Source organism: Homalodisca vitripennis, chromosome 7, assembly GCF_021130785.1.
Source record: "Homalodisca vitripennis isolate AUS2020 chromosome 7, UT_GWSS_2.1, whole genome shotgun sequence".
In the NCBI taxonomy this organism is placed as follows: domain Eukaryota; kingdom Metazoa; phylum Arthropoda; class Insecta; order Hemiptera; family Cicadellidae; genus Homalodisca; species Homalodisca vitripennis.
The window spans coordinates 78,003,537-78,025,742 of NC_060213.1; the positions used below are offsets into that span (position 1 = coordinate 78,003,537).

Genomic DNA, 22,206 nt, shown 5'->3' on the forward strand with positions numbered 1-22,206 from the left:
AATGTATACTTTTGTTTAAAAAACATTAACACTTTTTTTGTAATTTGACCTAGATACTTAAATATAGATACATTAGGCTACTTATTTAAATGCATTTTTGTAACTAATATCTAAAATTTTGGAGATTTTACACATGTCTATGTAAAAAATTCTTTAATTAATTACCAATATCACAAAAATAAATACTAACAGTTTATCTTTCCTGTGTAATATGTGCTTTTTTAATCGACAAAATTATATTTATCACAATATATGATTATATACACCATGCTGTGTCAGTACATTACTGCAGTACATTAAATGGCGTAATGGTTGGTAGGATAGTAAATGTGTTGTATCATATATTGTCCAAGTAATTTAACCCTGAACATCTGCGGACAAATGGTTTAAAGGTTCACAGCACAAGACGTATAGCGGCTATATTTTAGAGACAAGCAGGCCCTGCGCTTAAGAGAAGATGAAATGGGGCAGAAAACATAAAAATACATGAGCTCTCACCCAACAACTTCTTCCTCTGGTATCTTTCAGTGGCGAGAGAAATAACACAATAACGTGATATTTGTAAGATATTTTGTGTTGTGTTTTCAATTTTGAAACCTAATTAAATGTTCAATTCTCCAAAGAATGTTAATTTAATTTTATATAGATCAAAATACACAAGATAAAATTTATCGATAAACAAATCACATCCAATATATTTAATTTTCATAGAAAATATATGTACGGCTTGCTGTTCAGCCTTAACACTTTTTATTACGCCCGATATATATTAATTTTGCGAAATACATAAAAAGCCGAAAATATTTATTAAAAGCGTCAAAATTAAAATGTGACACATATACGCCTTATGCTTTTAACGTACATGTCAAAAATTTTTATATAAATTAACCAGCCATAGATATTTGTATTGGGTAGTAATCCCTAGTACGACTATTTCTCTGTTTGTGAATATCCCGATTTTTTAAGAAGAATGAAATTTGACATACATATACATACATGAGACTTTTTGCACACTTCTCAAATGAAAGTGGTATTACATATTATATAATATTAATGCATACTTTAAAAGAAGTTATTATTTGTAAGATAAGTTTTTACGAGAAATGCCTTGTTAATGTATTTTTTCCTGAGAGCACGTCTGAAAATTACTACACTTAAAACGTTTCTAACAATATTGGATTTGTTTTTTGTTACTTTCCCCCACCCCCCCCCCCCCCCACCCCCCCCCCCCCCCACCCCCCCCCCCCCCCACCCCCCCCCCCCCCCACCCCCCCCCCCCCCCACCCCCCCCCCCCCATAGTTATTTTCAAAATATGCTCTTTATAGTATAGCAAAGTCTCATTGTTCTCTAATTCAAATCATATTGGCGAAAGCCATTAAATTGGGTCATTGGCCTAGCACAATATTGATTTATTCTTTATTTATTCTATTTATCGAATGAACAATAGCCGTGAAACTTTGAGTACACAAAGAACTTAAAATCCTATTGCAAACCAAGAACATATCCCAGAAAAAAATTTGGAAGGACCTTTATCTGATGAGATATAATCAGTATGCTTGGTACTGCCTCATTGTTAGCTCCATCATTTGTGCTGGATTTATTTTTGGAGAGACTCCATGACTATTTATTATAAATCTCCTTTGGGTTGAGTTGGGCTGTTCTTTGATAATTCTATTAATTAACTTTGTAGGTATGTAGTGGTATATCTGGATCTTGTCTAGCTTTCAAGAAAGTCCCTGAGTTAAGTAGTGTCATGATAATGTATATTATGCGTGCTTTGAGAAACCTTGTATTGACTGAAAATTCATTGATAGAACTCTGCATTACAAAAACAATTAAAATTAATAAGTATCCTATTCAGCACAGATGGAATTCATTGTTAGCCCATTAACCGACCCATATTCAATGCCCACTTACCTTTTTCTTCTTAATTTTTCCAGGTGTCCAACATTATTAATTCCGTATGGATTGGCTTTAAATATTCCATAAGGAAAAACTCATTATTAACCTATTGACCAACCAATATTCTACTTCAAGAGGACATTTCCATTTCTAGTTTTGTAGGTGTTAAACAGCTTGAACTGAATTTCCACTGCATTGGCTTTAAATATTCCACAAGAATAATGTAGGTACTAAAAACTTTGCTAGGTCTAATAATTCCTCCTAACTGACATCTAATATCTTTCCATATCCCAGTAGAAATACAGGGTAGGGATGCAATTCCTGGGCATTAATATCCTAGTAATATTTAAATGAAATTAAATGTATGTTAGAGCCTATTATAAGTTGATAGGTAACCTAGTCAAAGATGAAATCTTTTGTGTTGATATTGGATTTAATTAGAATGTGCCCTAATTATATATATATATATATATATATAAATATATATATATTTATTTATTCAATTAACTATATTAGGGAATATTTTTGTCTAGTTAGAAGAAGACAAACCATGGGTGCATATTTACACTACAAGAGGCACTTATGGAGAAGATATGAAACATGTTACACTGGACAATAAGGAAATAGTTGTGTATAACAAGGAAGGGTGAGTTTATGTAATGGAACAGTATAATATTGTTGTAATTATGAGTAACTTAAATACAGTGGGGTTATTAGATACAGCTCCATAGGAGAGTGAAAACGTTAATTATATTTTATTAATATTATTTTAACATTATTATTTTATTTTAAATCTATTTCTTAAAATAGTTTTCTTACTTTAAAACTTAGAACTGGCAATCATCAGTTCTAGTTTTCCCTATTTGTGAGGTGGCAACCATTGGATTTTCAGTGATCCTGCACTATTTTACTTTAACTCATGATTTAATATTTAAAGCTACATTGCACGCAAACACAGCATTCATATCAATAAGAACGAAAGATTTATAACTTTCACTTTCATATAAGACGTAACTGACCATTTATTTTGCTATGAATATTAAAAAAAAACTAAAATAATTTGTAAAAGTAAAGATTTACGTCAGTTGGCCAGTTGCATCAATGAAATTGAGTAACTTTCAAACCTTTTTAAGGAGTTATTAATCAGTCTAGGAACTACAAAGTAACACCACTGAAAAGATCCATGTTTGGAGCAAATGTGGTCAATTGAGTGTTTTTTATGTAGGAGATAAAAGTTTTAATGTCACATACTCTTGAAATTATGTCTTTATTTGGATTACGATATGAAGCATATTTAAGTAACATAGTTATTACCTAACAAAATATTAACAGCTGTAATATTGTTTTACTACCTCTCTTATCAATATGGGCTAGCAGTCAGCATGACACAGTGGTTAAAAAAAAAAACATTTTGTAGGTTGTTGCATCACCTAATATAAAAAGTAAAGTTTTACTGTTTGTTGTGCTTGTAGAAGTACAGTAATATATCACTTTCTTTTATTATTATGCGTAATTTGAATTTTGCAATCATATTGTTTAAGATATATTTACATTTTTGTTTCATTTGATGTCAACTGTAGTTTGTTTTTCCAGTAAATACTAGGCTATTACCATTTATACAAATTTAATTATTCTTAAGTCGTTTTGACACATATTTGTTCTTCCCATCATATGTTACTTTAGTTATTTAAACATATATGTGACAGAAATGGTCAAATACAATATAATTGAATTGTAAAAAGTAAGGGGTCTGTGTAGTGGAAATATACTTGCCCGCCAAGTGAGAGATTGGGTTTCGAGTCCCTTTTGTAAAACCTTTTGTGATTTCATCTTTATTGAAATTATGTGCCTATGTATAACATTATACAATAAGTCAATGTAAAATCTTTTTTAGAATTCATCCACAACATTAGCTCTAGAATGACATATAAAAGTACTAATTTCTATGATTGCAACTGAGTTTAGAATAAACGAGTAAATCAATTATGATTTTTCTACATTCTTTTAAAGCTATTTTGATGTGTGATTTTGATATTTGAAACAAAGTAAGTATTTTCTCGATTAAAATGATGACAACTAAGCATTTATTTTATATTAATAATGATTTTTTGTGACACATTCATAATCTGTAGAATATTAGAGACTGCAAAAATATATAACACTAGGGTTCCAGAATATTGTTTTCAATTTATAAATAATTTATTAAACCTCTGCAAAAGCAAAATGGCCTACCACTCTGGTTAAATTCTGACTGCCACTTCTAGGGGTAAATAAATCAATACATTTAGTTAAAGACAACTATTCAAAGTTTAAATGGTCCCAATTTGTTGAATATGAAACTTTTTTTAAGGTTTTTAAATGGATATTGCGTTGACAATCAGATGCTTTCAGGTTTTGTGATTAATTTTATTTCTATGTTGGCCAATTTGTATATGCTAAAAAATATATTTTTTTGTATTAAACACATATTGCTACTTATTTTTATCACTTTCTGTGACAATCTATGAACCGAGCATCAATATTCACTGTATAAGTGAATACTAAGGATGAGTCAATATTCACTCTGATTTTACTTAATCAAAATTGGAATTTTTCTAAGAAAGTTATTGATTGTCAACCATGCTAGTTTAGGTGAGGGCAACAATACTTTTTGCAGATTATGTTTTACTTAGTTTGATACATTTATCAGACTAGACACATAAATGGTAGTTATTTTACCACCACAAAACACAATAATGAGACTGAAAAATGCCACTTTTTGGGGTCTGTTTATGGTTAGCTGATATTGATCTAACATTTATTGCCCTTATGACTGACAGTCAGTTTTCACTATGTTGAACTAAGAAAAATATCTGAGAAAACATTATCATTTCATATACTCTTCCATTTTGATCTCCACTAAAACTAGTGTGGCTGGTACTCTATTAATTTCTTAGGGGGAATTTCCCTATCAATAAAAAAAACCAGGTTGTGTGTATTTTTAACATTTGCAAACCATATGTCAGTTTGCAGATTGCTTCAAATATATTCTATATACTAGATTGCTTAGTACGCTGGTAATAAAAACTAAAAGTATATGTTGTTTTCTTTAAACTTTTAGAATGTTTTGAGAAAATGAGATTCTGTCAATAAACTAATCATCTTAAAAACCAAATTCGTGTTCAAAATTAATTCAAATGAAATAAATTATATTATTATTGACATGTAAGGCGATACTCAGAATTTTGTATATTTAGTATTTAAAAATATTTTTACTTACAAGATTTTTAGTCACAGTTTATTTTTTACTAGCACTTACCTGCAGCTTCATACACAATATCCAGCCAAATAATAGGGATTTCATAGGCATATACTACTTGTTTAAATTTTGTTTATTAACAATAGAAGGTTTAAAAAAATAAAAGAATTACACACATTTGGCATCATTATATGTTACAAAAAATATAACCACTGTGTGTGAGTATTGAATACCTAATAATTATTTTAACTTTGATTGACAGCCCATTGCTGCATTTGTTAGTTTTTTTAACATCTTTTAGTTTTTTTTGTACACCTGAAGAGGAGTTTAGATTTCAATCCTTAAAACTTAGTGTTATATTTCTTTGTAACTTGTAAAAGCAAATGTTAAATTTCTATATTATCCTTTCATAAGAGTATACTTTTAAGTGGTATATAATATCTAGAGAGAGGTGATAAAAAAATATTCCAATCTTCTGATCCAAAAACCGAATAGTAACTGACTGACATACTTTTTTTCCTCTTGGGGGATATAAATATTAGTGTAGTTATTTACTTTGTTTAATATACGGAATTAAGTTAGATGGAGGCCAAAGGTGGCTATGAGATTTGGAGTTCATCTCCCAGAAAAAGTCTCAGCATATATCTGGTAGAGCATTAAACAGTTTTTCAGGCTTAAATATATGCTATTCTAGCTAATATACGATTAAATAGGAATTATGTTGATAAAATCACTCTGATAGCCAGGCCAGTATTTCACTGCCCTTAGCTTGACAGAAGATACTTGAAGGCTGGTATGAGGATGCTTTAAGATCTGATCCATTTTAGATAGTCGCAATTCAGTACATCCCTGCTTGGTTCCTGGATATTCTGGTTTTTAAGGCCAATGAACTCACTGATGAATTAGTGAGAAATGGCCCAAAGGAGCAGTTTCTTGCACCTGAAACCAGCTTGTGGTATGAACAAGTCACTGCACACCAAAATATTAGATAATGGTTCAGAGATAAGTACTATCTTCTGTGGCAGAGTTTCTTTCTGGGGAGTCATATGGCAAGAATCTCATGAAAGGCACTAACATCCAGTTTATGTTAGCTAAATGACTAATAGCTAATAATAAGCTAAATACGATCTATACAGGTAATTTTTATTATTAATGGACAAAGTCAATTTATGAAACACTTGCACGTTTTAAAACTCACCACTGAAGATCCTAGGAGTAGAGTATATAATCAACCAGAGAGACTGCTTAAGTCAATATTTTAGACTGTGAGAGGCTTAAGGTTAGGAGTTTCTAGAACCCAATTTTTTGGTACCTCACAGCCAGATGATGAATACTACGTCATCGCTGGACAGAAGCTCTAGGATCTCGTTGAAGGTAAAGGGGTTGTTAGCCAGGCTCTACTAGTGGAACTTGAGGTGTGTGATGCTTTAGGAACTAACAGTCCTTTATACCCCCCTCTTTAATCTAATCTAATCCAATCTTGATATTGAAAGAACACTAATAAATTAATGGGGTTGATCTATATTATATCAAAATATTGTTAATTTTGTATTAAACAGGTTTTTTTTTTAAGTTATTTTTTAATACTGATTACAGAAAAAAATCTGTGAAAACGTTCAACTGGATTGAAAATGAAGGAGTACTCTCAGGTACATTTTAATTCTATTTTCATGTTTAAGCTTTATTATAAGTTAAAAATTTGTATTTGAAGAATTTCCAGAATTTAAATATTAAATTTTTTCATTGAATTAGAAATAAATATTGGTATTTTGTCAGGTTTATTGTGCATGTTTAGAAATACTATTTTTCAACATAAAAAAGCTTTTATTCTCTAACACAGAATAAAAACTTAATTTAATTATTTATTGAGGTATCCTTGACTTGACCATTCTTTTAGACATGGTCAAGTAGTGCAGCACATAACAAAAACATATTAATATTTACATAATTTTTGAGTAGTGGTAATTTCTAAATTGTCCGTTGTATCACAAACAAACATCTTGATCTACTTCTTACCCTTTAATGAAAAACTGAGAAATACTGAGTTTGTAATTTATAACTTGTTATTTAGAATAACTGTTTCCTAATAAATAGGAGTTTCCCAAATTGAGAGAAGTAAGCAGTTGCCCATAGCTCCACCCCCTTTGACTGGAAAAAAATCTCAAAAGAAAATTAAAAAACTTGTAATATTAAGAGCATATAAAAATAATATTTGTTATATAATTCTTTTCTGGTATGTTAAAACATGGAAACCATTTTTTTTTGATTTTATATTTTTTAACAAAACAAAAACATTATTTAAGAACATTTGTCATATTTTGCTTTGATTTTATACTGCTTAAAGCTGTCAAACTATGTTTGGGAACAAAACCATTAATTTATATATATATATATTTATATATATATATATATATATATATATATATATATATATGTATATGTGTATATATATATATAATGTATATGTGTATGTGTATATAATTATACACATTTATGTTCTGATAGAATAGAAGTGTATTGTTGTAAATAAAAATATGTACAGTATGAGTTTTTAAAATGTTTGTGAATATTGAATATAGCTCCAGTCCATATTCCTTGAGAGGCATGTTGGAATCTGACTTTGTCACAGACTTGACTCCTGGAATCTGGAGTTATGTTCTTCTGAAAAGATCCAAAGTTGACGAAGAAGCTCAAAATAAACTCTTTACATTGTTTTGACATCAAAGACACTTAGATAAAAAAATATAGGGCACTCTACATGAAGAGGTATTCTTATTGTCTCATCAGATGCACATTTGAGTGCACTATGATGTTTTAAACACAATATGTAAGCAATGTAGAGAAACCGAGATTTCTGCACATAGCATATTACGATGATATCTCTTCTCTTAGATTACACTGTAGTTTGATGTAGTATAGATGTCTCTGATGTTGAAATGATGTAAAGAGTTCATTTTCAGCTTCTTCATGACCAACCTTTTTTGTATCTCTTCAGACAAACATGACTCCTAATTCCAGTCAAATCTATGACAGCATAAATTCCAAACACTATACTAAGAGAAAGGTAAACTGGAGCTATACTCAACATTCACATTGAATCAATCAACCATTGCCACTATAGCTATCTTAACATTTTTGTTTTGTTTTATGTACCACTTGAACTGACGAGACACTTGAAATGTGTAAAGTGCAAAATTTTCCTGTGAACATTATAATAGTTTATAACATACACTCATTATTTAAGACACAAAACACTTTTATAAAAAAATAAAGCTATTTAAAATAATGAGTCGCCTATGGATAATAAGTCAGCCCTAACCCGATAGCCTAAGTTAAGACAGACTTCAGGTCTAATACATATACATATTTTAAATTATCATGTTCTGTATAATTTTAGACATGGTCAAGTAGTGCAGCACATAACAAAAACTTTTTTTTGCATATTTTAAAAACCAGGAGATTTAATAGTTAAAAAAAAAAACATTAGTAGTAAAACATTCTTGTTTTCTGTACCTATTTAAGATTAGCAGTGTTTTTAGTTCAGGTACATCCTGTTTAATCATCAATTAATTGTCATTCATAGTTCATGTTTAATTTCTTAACATCCTTATTAGGAGAGGAGGTATGATTGGAGTTGATTAGATTTTTAACTTTATTCTTATGTTAAACATCTAATTGTTCTAGCTTTAAAATATCCCTGATTGTCCTATTAAAACACTAGCAGAATACATAACGAAATAAACTAATTATTTACATAAAACTTGAAATGTAATTGAAGGGTTATTTTTATGTCAAAGTAAATTATTTATTCTACGTATTCTGTAATATATTTAAAAATCATCAGGGGATTTTTCTTACTGCAATCCCTCCCAGTTTGCGAAACATTAATATATTTTTGGAATGAAAGTTCTAATTTTACTGAAAAATTAATGTTTTGGAAGTAAAACTTAAAATTTTTAATTGTTGAAATATTCTATTAGTTCATCAACACAAAAATAAAAGTGAGGAAGCATTTATGAGTCTAGTTTTGGAACTTAAATTTCACTCACAAATATTTAAACGAAAACTACTATATTGATAATAAATATAAACATTAAAGGAATTATATTAATATTCATACTCTAGGTTATGGAGTTTATTTTACAATAAGAAAAGTTTTTGAAGTACAACAAAATTTAAATGTTTCTATTGGGTTTATACTTTGTACTGGGTAAAGGATAAAAATATTTTAATATTTAGTGAATTTCTTGATCAAGTTATCAAATATGGCAAAATGTGTGTGTTTTATTGCTGTTTTGCGTGTTTTATTGTTTTGTGTGTTTGGTTGTTTGGATATAGTCAAACGAGAGTAGTGTAGGTTATATCTGACAATGTCATGTGTTTTATAGCTGTGCTATATTATTATGAAACGTTTGTGACAATAAAGATTTATTATTATTATTATTAAATATTTAGTAAAACTGTTGGATTTTGGATATTCACAGATAAATAGTTTTAATGGCCTTCACTTTGAAGGTATTATATCATAGTTTTTTGTAGTAACTGGCCTTGTTACCATAAACATTTAACCTAAATTTGGTACAATTTAATGTATTAGTTTTTAAGATGTTAATATTTTTTTATTAAAAAACCCATACAGACAATTAAAAATGTATAATAAATAAGTGTTCATGATTGTTTCGTATTCTTTACAGATGGCAATATAAGGTGCTATGTACACTCCTTAGATGCTTTTGCGTATGCCTACTACATCTGTGACATTGAAGGTATATAATATATGTACTGAAATCTGGGTGGATTGGTTTTATGTATAAATACACAATATATAACATTTCAATAAAGATTGTATTAGCTCTGCCTGGAATTGAACCAGAATCTCTCATTTGCGGGGCAGCATTTACCATTTCACCAAAGAGCACAATCAATTATTTTGTATTAGGATATTTCTGTCACACATGTGTTACAATAGTGAAACTAACATGTGATGAGAAGACCAAATACCTGTAAAGCAACTAGTAATATTAATTAAACTTATTGCATATTTATTAGAGTATAATGTGGTGATAAATATTTAGAAGGAACAACTAAATAAACATTTACCTTAGACACTAGTCCAGCATTGTGCATAAGGGGTTTCTTATGTACAAACATTTTGTTATACCACGTTACAACAATAATCAATTATTTAAATATATTAAATGGGACGGTAAATTGTTACCATTGCATTTTTTGTATATGAAAGTTCTTCAAGTAGCATTCAGACGTTCCGATACATTTTTACAATCGTTTAAAAAAAAAAGTAAAAAAAAAACTAATAACCACTGGAAACTTGATAAATGTTTCTAGGGGCCATGGTGTTGTGTCTCAATGTGATTTTGGATTAGGTTTTCCATGATAATCATAAATACTAATACAGGATACCTGGAATAAAATAGTAATAATATAATAATAGAATAAGATACTTTTAAACATTATCGGAAGAAAATACTAATGTTAATTGTTAGGTTTACATTGTCAATGCCATGACTATCAACTATTTTGTACTGTTCCTACGGGATTGTAACTTTTCTAAAACAATCAACATATTGCAATATTTCGGTCCTGCTTTGGAGATTTATCTTGAGCCAGCGATCTTTGGACAGTCCTTCAGCTTTGATATGTTTATTGAATTTGGCTTGCCACAACGAGGCCAGAATATTTTAGAATTTCAATTGTTTTATGAATGTATCAATACAGTGTGAACCTTGATTAACTTACAAAACATCCGTAGTATGTGTCATTTTAAGTATTACATTTACTGATTCAACAGTATTAAGATTCCACTTTAACCTTATCAGTGTCACATCCAATAGTATTACAAATTGTTTCATAGTAAAAAACCATTTTAATAGGTTTCTTCTTTTGAAAAGTGTAAAAAAAATAACTGTTATTGCAGCTGGCATTGAAAAGGCTTCTATATTTTTTACAGGTCCGGCCGGACCTCCTCAGGGAGGAGTCACTATCGCGTTTGGACCTCCAGGAGGTTTGCCCAATGAAACTCTTTATACAGCCTCAGTTATGAAGAAAGACATGAAGAAAATGAAGATTAATGTGAACATTAAATGTGATATCAATATCCCTGGTGATAGATGGTGCTAAAAATATAAATAAGTGTTTTGCTTATAATATTCGCCAAATAATTGTTTCCAGAATTAACTGTACAGTTGTATAAGGTATTCTTAAATTCAATTTGTAAATAACTATATATGTTTGCTCTAACACAATGTGATATTAAAATAATGCTTCTGTTATAAACATATACTGTACTGTAATAGTGCTCATTGTTATTTGGTTTAAACTTATGTATATTATTGATATTTCTTTATATTATAGTATCTTAAGAAATAATTGAACTGTTAAAAGAACCAAGCTTTTTAAAATACAGTTTACTGTCCACAAGCTAGTATGGTTATTATTATTGTGTTAATAAGTGATGTATTATAATTTTGCATTTTGTTGATATATTTTATAAATGAGATGTTCAATAAAATCTGTGATTATGCAGCAAACAAATAGTTTTCATTTGTGGATAAACAAACAAACAAAAAAATTAAGAAGACTAGTACATCATTAGTATGGAGTTTAATCATGCAGACCATTAAGTTGTCATTTATCGAATTCAGTATGAATAAAAATATTAATATTCGATTATTGCATCTATAATGTTAAGTAGATGGCAAATTTAATTTCATCAATAGTAATAGTATGACTACTTATCACGACTTAACAATATTCAGGACATAAAGTTAAAGTTACAATTTGATGTTTTCAATACACACATTTTTTATTTTTGTAGTTTTCATGCAGCATGGTCGGCATCTTTATAAAAGTACTATCCCGGTGGAGCAAGTACTTTTCGCGATTCAATGTTTATTTAAATTAAATAAGGCTATTGCCATTTATACAAATTTAATGTAAATAAAAGTCATTTGACAGGTATTTGGTCTTCTGATCATATGTTAGTTTGGTTATTTAAACGCATATGTGACAGACACGGCCAAATACAAAATAATTGAATCGTAAAAAGTAAGGGCTCCGTGGTGTAATGGTAGCACATTCACCCGGCAAGTGAGAGATCTGGGTTCGAGTCCCAGTGCAGCAAGTACTTTTTGCGATTCAATGTTAATTGAAATTAAATTAGGCTATTGCCATTTATACAAATTATACAATATATATATATATATATATATATATATAATATATATATATATATATATATATATATATATATATGTATGTATTTATGGTTTATATTTATTTATTTTGTGTTCTTATTTATTGTGATAATTTATTTTCTAAATTGTAAAACTGTATTACATAAATATTTTTAACAGATAGCAAAATGCCGGTTTAAAGTAATCTGAGATGCTAGACTCTCATAAATGTGTGTTTATTGTTTTTTTCAATTTACTAATTGGCAACACTACAATAGTCGAAAAAGCGGCCAGTCAATTTAAAAAAATGTTACTGCTTATATTTTTTTTTATATTGATTGGATATTAATTCATTTAGTGGAAAATGAATGAAACGACTTATGTAACAGATTTTATTACAGAAAAGTATCAGTTATGTTATATTGATTAAAATCTGACAATTAAAATGCCCAATATAATTTACGTCATGTAATTCATCAAAATGAAATCATGAATTACTCCTAGCTGAAGGTTTAGAATGCTAATGCTATAGAAAAATCGCCTCATAGAACTGCTACTATCTTACAAAATGTACCACTCAACTCTACAGACGAAGGGCTGCCCAAATGTGTTCTCGGGAGTGCCCAGAACCGAAATACACAAGAAGTTTTTAAAACGACTTTCGTTCTTTAGTAAGTGTACTAAGTGAACCTACAGATTATATAAGAGAGATTATTGTGCTCGTTAATAATTTTTACAGGGGAACAACATAAAATATAATCAAAATAATATTAATTACTGTTGGGTGTCTGCATTATTGCATAGTAGCGCCTATGTTATCTGACTTTGAATTTAGTACCATTTCCAGGGATGGCGCCGAAGGCCACCTTGCAGTTTAGGCAAAAAAACATCTCCCGGGACAGTACATCAATTAGGGCTCAGATCAGGTAGGCACTCGTAAATGTTAAATTATCAGTCTAATTATTAAATTAGTGGAACCAACGGAAATGAAAACACAGAAATAAATTGTAGCAAGCGACGCTCCAGCGGAAACGGTATCGTAATCAGGCTACTACTATCAGCTATGAGAGGTGTCTGCTTTATCTGATCTAAACCGTTGATTACAAACTGGCTTGGCGTTATTTGCTTACGTCTGGTGGTGACCTTGACTAGAGCTACTTGACATTAGGCTACATCAATACGGACACCCGACAGTAGTTATAACTATTTATTGTCGTTTCCCCCGGTAATCGACTATCCTGCTTAATAATTTAAAAGTTTTACACTGTTTCCAATATAAAACATTTAAAATAACAGGAGTAATAACAAGCTATAATTAAAAAGTTAATTGCTTTAGAATAGACATCATGGATTTTTTTTCTCATACATTTTACAACCGGTTATCTATGATTGTGTGGTGAATTTGTAGGTGTGCAAAAAAAAACAAAAGAAGTTTATCCAGATGTATTTATTCACCATGATGTTATATTTTCATATTTGGTGCTCGAACTTGGTCAGTGTTTAAGCGGATATAGGCTTTTGGATTTCAAAGAGAACAGACAACACATCCATACAGAGCCCATATCTCTGCCGGACACTATCCTACACAGTTAAAACCTGAGCCTCTTCCTTTTTAAGTTCTATTTCAAGTATAATATCCAGATGTTACAGAATAAGATTTAAAACAATTAGTTTTATTTGCCCAAATAACAACAAAAATAATATTATATATTTTTTGTAATGACGCCTTCTTTATTAGCTTTTGCCTCTTGTAAAGTTGCAGTATTTTAGCGTTAAGCTGAAATAATGTAGAACAAGTATTCTTTAATGGAAGCTATTGCGAAATATAAGTATATTTTCTACTGATAACAATTTCTTTGCTTTCGTTGCAACCTCATAGCTTTCTGAAATCTAAAAATTGTGTTAGAAAAGACTGATGGAGACAGTACAGTGTGTTTCGATTTTCTTGGATCAATTTAGGTGAGCAGATTCCAGCCCTCAATCCACGACACAGTTTTCAGATTCCAGAAGACTTAGAGATTAGAGTGAAGGAACATCACAGTCCTTATCTGATAGCAGTCCGCCACAAAACATTTTGTGCTCTCGAACTTGATCTTGTAGTAGGAACTCTGCGTATTTATTCTTTTTAGTTTCAGTAAAGTACACTCCCTCTCTCTTTAGGTAGCTGCTAAAAATATTATGGCTGTTAGATACATTAAAAACCACAACTTTAAGCTAAAACTACTATTGGTTTCACTAAAACTATATTACAAGGCATTGTGATTTTACCGTGGACAGTGTTCCCCTGCCGCTGTCATTTATGTGGTACTTTAAAAACTATGTTACAATATATTTAGCTATTATTATATAATCTATTGTCATTCAGTAATAATTACTGCTTATGACAATAAATAAATTGTTATACCTTATCCAGTAAAAACCATCTATTCAAATCGAGTAGAAACGAAATCCATAAGTTGAAACAAAATTTAATTGCAGTGTTATATGTCAATTGGTATTAAATAGCACCTAATTAACCCAGTTCAACAAACAATAATATTTATACTTTGCGAATTATGATAAATACGAATAAGAATAAAATGCCCTGCATCCTAGCACATTACTCCATTATGACCTTTACCTTGTTTTAACATTGTATGGGCATATGAGCCACCTCACTTCTTAAAAAGAAAAATACATTGGTTAATATTGATACATATAGAATTTACTGTTACACATAAAAACAATTTTATTCACAGCTGTTATCATTGTAAACTGCACGTCAGTCGGACCGGAGATCGTTGCACAATCAACATTCTGAAATCTATACGATATTACAATATGAAATATATATTCAATACTCTCCAATGGACATTTAACGAACAGTAATATTCTTAAAAAATTTTTAATTTTAATCAAAATCTATTTTGTACCATTTTAAGTTTATTTTTTGTTCCACCTGGAACTGGTCTTTTGAATATTCCTATTTGTGAAATAGTTTCCTTTTATTAACAATCCATAATATTACAGGTACTGACTACTAACTAATGACACTAATGCTCCACACAACCTCTGGTCATGTTTGATTGAAAAAACTCAAAACTCAGGACAGATCCAAGCGACTACTTCGTCAAGTTTAGTTAAAAACTCCCAACATGATTATTGACAAAATAGTTTTTATCCTAAAGTCTGCTTCTTTAGGTCCTTGGGCCCCATGAGACTGAAATGCATATTAAGTGTTTATTATAAAATAGTAGTCTAATTTTTGTACCAAAATCTGCGTAAATAAGAAAAAAGTAAAGCCCCTTTTTGATTATAGCTGGAAACAGATACGATTAGCCTGAACTTTTTCAGTGTGTAAAATTTCAGGTTTTGCAGCGTTCATTTAAATAGATGCATCAAGATTGATAAATTGTATTAAGTTTTTGAGAACTAAGTAAATTTTAGCTAAAATTATACCAGCTTTTTGATGTAAGTTACACATTTTTAAACCGACTAAAATGGAAATTTCGCCACATCACGTTTTACATAGTAGTCTTTGCTGCGGGAGGTAATACATAAAATTTCAAATCCGTTTGTACCTATACAGCCATCTCGGACCACTACTGCCAAGATGCTATAATTAGTGGAGTAAAAATCGAGAGGGAGCTTAAAATCACAAAAAAACAACAAGATACTTAAGGCCAGCAAACATCGTTCTTCTTAACACTTCACTTTTCAAAGAAAACTGGAAATTCCAAGAGTCAATTCATTCAGTGGAACAGCATTTTAAAATGTTTAGTGATGCACTCAACTTTCATGTCAACATGTACTGTCCTCTCAAAACCATACAAGTTTGTTCCTAAAAGGTAAACAACCAATGGACCACTAAAGAAATTTTAGTTTCTAGGGACAAATTAAAAATTTTGTAAGAAATTCAGAAAACACACAATGAAGAATTCAAGCGGGTTTGTTTCGAAATTACAAACTAATTTACAGAAAAGTATTTATGCGGCATAATTGCCGGCTTGTCTCAATTTTGAAAGTTTTGAGCAAAATACTCGAAACCCTTTTTATTTACAAGAATGCTTCAATTTTGAATAAGCACAACCAGCTTTCTGAAGACCAGTTTGGCTTCAGGAAGAGTATGTAGACAATAGACACAGTTGTAAATCTAGTCAATATGGTTATAGAGGGGCTAGAACGTCGGGATTCCATATTGAATGTGTTCCTATACTTATCGAAAGCATTCGACTGCGTTGACCACGTTACAATGCTTGACAAACTTGAATAACATGGCATCCGGGGCGTGCCTCTCCAGTGACTCAGATCTTTTCTAAGCCACAGAACTCAAATTGTCCAGATCTCAACCAAATCTGAACCTATTTACCTGAGTTATGGTGTCCCATAGGGGTCAATCCTTAGTCCAATTACTTTCCTGATCTATGTAAATGATGGAGGCTTATCACTTCTGCTCGGAAGAATTTTGCAGTATACTGAAGACACGACACTGTTTTCACTAGCAAGCCAAAATTGATTCTGGAACAGCAGAGTTTTGAAGAGCCATGTTCAATATTTCAACAGTCTCAATTTTGAAACAAATTCTGAGAAATCCAATGTTATAAATTTTGCTTTACGATCAGTAGGCAATCATGGCGAGCCAGCTGTTATGATGGCTGACACCATGCTGGAAGAAGTGTACTGTTCGAAATTCCTGGGAGTATACCTAGGTCGAGGGTTGACTTGGAATAATCACATCGACCACATTTGCTCCAAATCGGCCTCAGGCATTTATGTTTTGAGGTCTCTAGCAAAATACTGCCCTATATAGTCAGGTTGTGATGACGGCGCATTATGGCTTGATTTACTCCAATCTCACTTACGGGCTGGTGCTGTAGGGAGCTTGTGCAAACATTTAATTCATGAAAGTATTGAAGCTGCAAAAACAAGCGATCCGCATTATTGCTCAATTGAAATTTAGAGAGTCGTGCAAGGAAGCCTTAAAAAGCACTGCCCTGTCTCTACATCTTGGAAACAACTCTGTTTTGTGTCTAAATGTGCCATGACGAATGGCCGAGACATACATGCGTATGACTAGAGGCAGAGATAAAAACCAAAATGGTAGACACAGAACGGTGGTTTATGAACGCTTGCTTTCCCAGGCAGGTGTTCATTTCGTCAAAAAATAACCAGACTCAATAAAAAAACACTCTAACGCTCAAGATGTGTACCGTAAATTAGTTAATTAAATTTTCATACAATGTAAATTTCGCAAACCTAATCAGCCAGTATAATATAATATTATTTTACATCCAATGTTCCGGAACTAAATTATTGGGCGGAGTAACTACCTAATTGGCACGCGTATGAATTTTGTTTTCTTCTAACCCTTTGTAGCAGCCCAACCACGTAACCGATCAGACCTCGCGCGCTTTGTCCGTAAGTAAAATTTATCTTTTCGTATTATTAAAATTAGCCCTTTGATGCCAAAGTATAAAATGAATGTAACGTAAAGTAAAGATGTGAATAGTAAAGTAACTTACCCTTGAAGATCTTTTATTTGCTTGATGGAGGATAGATAAAAGGTTGTGGCGTCGTCCTTATGGCGACGAGCACGTTTGTTATAAATAGTAATTTGTATCATTAAATGGCTAATACCGTCGCGAATTTGTTTTTAGGCGAGTTTACGTAGCTGATGTATCTCACGTGTTGTTTGAAATAGATGGCTTACCCACTTCCTAACTTCTAACTCCTCTTTCTAGAAATAACCGTTCTTAGACTACAGCTTCAATGTCTCGTGCCAAGACGCCGACACCCGGGTTGTGAGTCTACCTATTGTGAAGGGAAGTGAAATATTATTGTTTTGTAAAGTAAAACGTCGTACGCATAATTCAATAGAACATTGGATATTTTAGGCCCACCTAGAAGATATATTTTTAGTTATTATATTCTAATTGGCAGCAACGTGGCAGTACATAACTTTTCCTTTACCATCTAAAAGTGGTGCTTTTAAGTTTTCGTAATTAAACTGAACTTATAAGTACAACTTTGTATTTCTAGTATTTATTACTACGACCTCAGAAGTCACCACCCCCATGTGTTATCGTCATACGGTTACACAATTTTATTGCGCGAATCTGCTATTGATGTGCCTACTCTGCCATCAACTGGGTGAAACTGAGTGAAAACGCCACAATGCCTGCCATTTAAAATAGAATATTTGTCTAAAGATGAGTTGGTATTTGAACAGATATCTAGAGGTATTAAATTTAAATAGTGACAGTACAGTAAATGAACTCAGAAAGTCCTTAAGACAGTGTTTGAGAAACAATATTTTACCTACTGCTAGTAGCCTATTAAAAATAGACCACAATCAGGAGGTAAAACTTCTCAGTGAAAAAGTGATATTATTAGAACATGGGTGCAGTGAATTGAACAGTGCTAGTTCACCTTTAGAAATCACCAAATTCCAAGAAAAGTGTAAACATTTAATAAACCGTTTATTTTTAGACAACCAGCTAGAACTAAGTTCTGTACATAGTGAAACTTTATCAGCTTTAAAGTGTAGGCTAGTAAATGTTGAACAACAGTTAGCTAAAAACTTGCTACCTACAGTAAACCTAGAACAGCTTAAAGTGTTAGAATCCAATTTAAATGAATCATTAGAACAAGATGAGGCTATGGAACAGGCAGTGAAAGAACAAATAGGCCCTATTTCTGTACAACCACCAACAATATCACAGCCTACCGCAGTACCCCCACTTTGCCTATAATGCCTATTTATAATGCAAACAAAGATTGTATTAGTCAACCTGTCTGGTTTAAATATGTTTTAATAAGTTAAACAACCCTGTAGAATGTTATTTACAAAAATTTTACAGTAACAAATGGCTTAGTAGTACCTGAGCTAATAAACTTTTTGAAAACTTTGTTAAAACTAAAATGTGAAACTAGCCTATCAGAAAATGAAATTTTAGCATTGTTACCATGTTATGCAAAAGGTCCACTTTTAGCCAAAATAATACAGTGTAAGTCTGTCATGCCAAATGTCAACTATCTACACAGGGAATTAATTTAGTGCTTTTATCCCTGTAGGCCTAATTGAAAGACTGAGACTAGTGATTTAGTTTATAGGCCACAAAGGTTTGATGAGCCACTGTATGAATACATCTATGACATCAAAGAGCTCAGTCCAAGTTTTATTGTGTAACATAAGTGAACAGGACTTGGTAACTTGTATAAAAAGAGGTATTAAGCCTACAGGATAGAAATAAGTTTAATTTTTGAAAACAATCCCATTTGTTTTACAGATTTGGAAAATGTGTGTATAGCTAGTAACAATATAACCTTTAATGATAACTTAAGGGACAATTTAAGTAAGACATATGTTAACAACATGTATCCACCACATGTTGAACTTAGAAAAAAGTAGGCCTACTGTCAAAAAACCCAAAGTTATGTTTCAATTGTAATAGGCCTGGTCACTTAGCAAAAAATTGTTTAGGAATCCAAAAAACTAGTTGACAGGGGAGTGGTATTACACACAACACCTAAAAATATCCCTTCCCCGGTTTCATAAAGTTTAAGAATAATAATTTTATAAAATAGTAATTACAGGTAAGAAAAGAAAAACACTATTTTATGAGAGTCTATGGTAAGGTAATTAAAAATTGGAGTAAATTAAACTATAGAAAACCTAATTTAAGACTAAATGTTAGACAGTGTAACAATATGCCTTTAATTGAAGCTATAGTGGGTAAAAATGTAAAAACAAACTGCTTATTAGATACTGGTGCTACAGAGAGATATAATTAGTAAAGAATTTTTATGATAGCCTATTGTTGAATAAAAATGTTTCTAAATTAATGAAGTCAGATGATAGAATGTTTGCTGCAAATAACACTGAAATAAAATGTTTTGGTTACTGTTATGCTAAGATAAAAATTTCTAAATTTTGTTGGAAAGTAAAATTTATTGTATTGGATAATTTAAAATGGGACATTGTATTGGGGAACCCATTTATATCTAATAGCAAATTAATTTTAGATCTTGATGGGGATTCATGTTATTTTTAAATTCCAATTGTAATGAGAAAATAACTATTGTCAGACAACAGCCTTTTGAACATGAAGTAAACAGCATTGATGTAAAAAATAGGGTGCACTAGAGCTGAGGGCTGAGATACAAAACCTTATAGGGGATTTTCCAAATGTTTTTAATCCAAAATTAGGAGAGGCTCTAGATTTGGAAGTGAGATTAGTTCTAAATGACCCCACACTGTAAATATTAGGCCTTATTTTATGAGCCCTCCTACTGTAAATAAGATTGAAAACAATAATACAGGATTGGTTGGACCAAGGAATTAATTGAACCCAGTACTTCAGCCTACTCCAGTCCAGCCTTTTTAACCAAAAAGGACAGACTTGTAGTCAATTATACCGAATTAAATAAAAAGTTACAGAAAATTGATTTTCCCATTGGTGATTTAAATAATTATTATCAACATCTTAGTGGAGCCAAATATTTTTCAATAATAGATTTAAGAAAAAGTTTTTTGCAATGTCCTTTATCACCTGATAGTCAAGATTTTACCTCATTTAGCACAATATTTGGTAAATATAAATTTAAACGAGTACCCTTTGGTTTACATGTTGGTAGTGCTGTATTGTCCGCCTATCTGGACAAAGTCCTAGACAATATAAAATTTTAAATATGTGATAAATTTTTTGTGATGATATCTTAGTGTACAGTAAAGACCTTAATTCGCATTTAGTGCATGTCAGAGAGATTGTAAATAGACTAAGCAAACATGGCTTAACGGCAAACCTAGAGAAAGCAAAGTTTTTGTTTTGAGGAAATCTCCTTTTTGGGGAACTTAATAAAAAATAATACAGTGACTATAGATCCCGAGCGAACAAGGAGTATAAGAGAATTTATGCCGCCTAAGAACGCCAAGCAAAATTTCACAGTTTTTAGGTATGACCAATTTCTTTTCAAAATTTATAAATAATTATGCCGAAATTATGTAATCCTTTAAATCGTTTAAGAAGGAAAAAAAACGCTAAATTTATTTGGACAAGTGAATGTCAAGATTCGTTTGTAAAGTTAAAAGAAGCTATAATGAATCCTCCTGTACTCCAGTTAGCCGATATTTTTCAAAGCAATTTATAGTAATGACAGATGCTAGTGGAATAGCCGCAGGTGGTTGTTTGTTACAGGAAAACGACCAACAATGAATTAATGCCAATAGCCTATTACTCTAGGAAATTTACTGATGCCGAATTAAAATATACTGTTTATGAAAAAGAAGCTTTGAGTGCACTAATTTGCATAGAAAAAAATGGCACGAATTTTTAGAAGTAAGAACCTTTAAATTAATAACTGATAACCCAAGCTTTATCCTATGTCCTCAATCACAAAAGGAAGGTAGGAAGACTTGCCCGGTGGATCGAGAGGATTTTGAATTTGCCATTTGAGGTGGAATTTTTAAAAGTTCCAACCGATAATGCGCTGGCAGACGCCCTTTCACGTATGTTTGAGGGCGAGTCGACGGGAACAGCTGATCCGAGCCCCAGTGACTGCCGAACGGTCCAGACCAGGATAAAAATAGATTATCGATTTCCTTCTGCCATTCAAACTCCTCCCGAAGGCAAAAATGTAAACCAACATCTAATTTAAAGACTAAAATGCAGATAAATAATAAGTGCAATAAGAAGGATAATTTGTGGTTGTTAATTAATGATTTGCCATTAGCGTTTAAAGATTTAGAAAAATATCAACTTCAAGATAAAGAAACTCAGCAAATCATTCAATCTGTAAAAAGCAATAGTAACAATTTATGTTATTTTTATAAAAAACAATTTACTGATGTACAAAAGGAATGTAAAAAGTAAAAGTAAGATATTTTTGCCTGT

At 31.2% G+C, this 22,206-nt stretch overlaps 1 protein-coding gene across 1 annotated transcript; it reads left to right on the forward strand.

Annotated features, from left to right (window-relative positions):
• Nucleotides 1–2,415: 2,415 nt before the first annotated feature.
• On the forward strand, nucleotides 2,416–11,388 carry LOC124365987. The gene is made up of 4 exons (XM_046822155.1): nucleotides 2,416–2,549; nucleotides 6,738–6,790; nucleotides 9,836–9,907; nucleotides 11,110–11,388. Exons 1-4 carry the CDS (start codon nucleotides 2,497–2,499, stop codon nucleotides 11,277–11,279), a joined length of 348 nt encoding a protein of 115 aa, XP_046678111.1. The 5' UTR covers nucleotides 2,416–2,496; the 3' UTR covers nucleotides 11,280–11,388.
• Nucleotides 11,389–22,206: the final 10,818 nt, after the last annotated feature.

Coding starts and splice junctions, on each gene's coding strand:
- LOC124365987 (XM_046822155.1), top strand. CDS start 2,497: ATGAAACATGTTACACTGGACAATAAGGAAATAGTTGTGTATAACAAG. Junction 6,791..9,835: donor AAATGAAGGAGTACTCTCAG/GTACATTTTAAT, acceptor TATTCTTTACAG/ATGGCAATATAAGGTGCTAT. Junction 9,908..11,109: donor CTACATCTGTGACATTGAAG/GTATATAATATA, acceptor TATTTTTTACAG/GTCCGGCCGGACCTCCTCAG.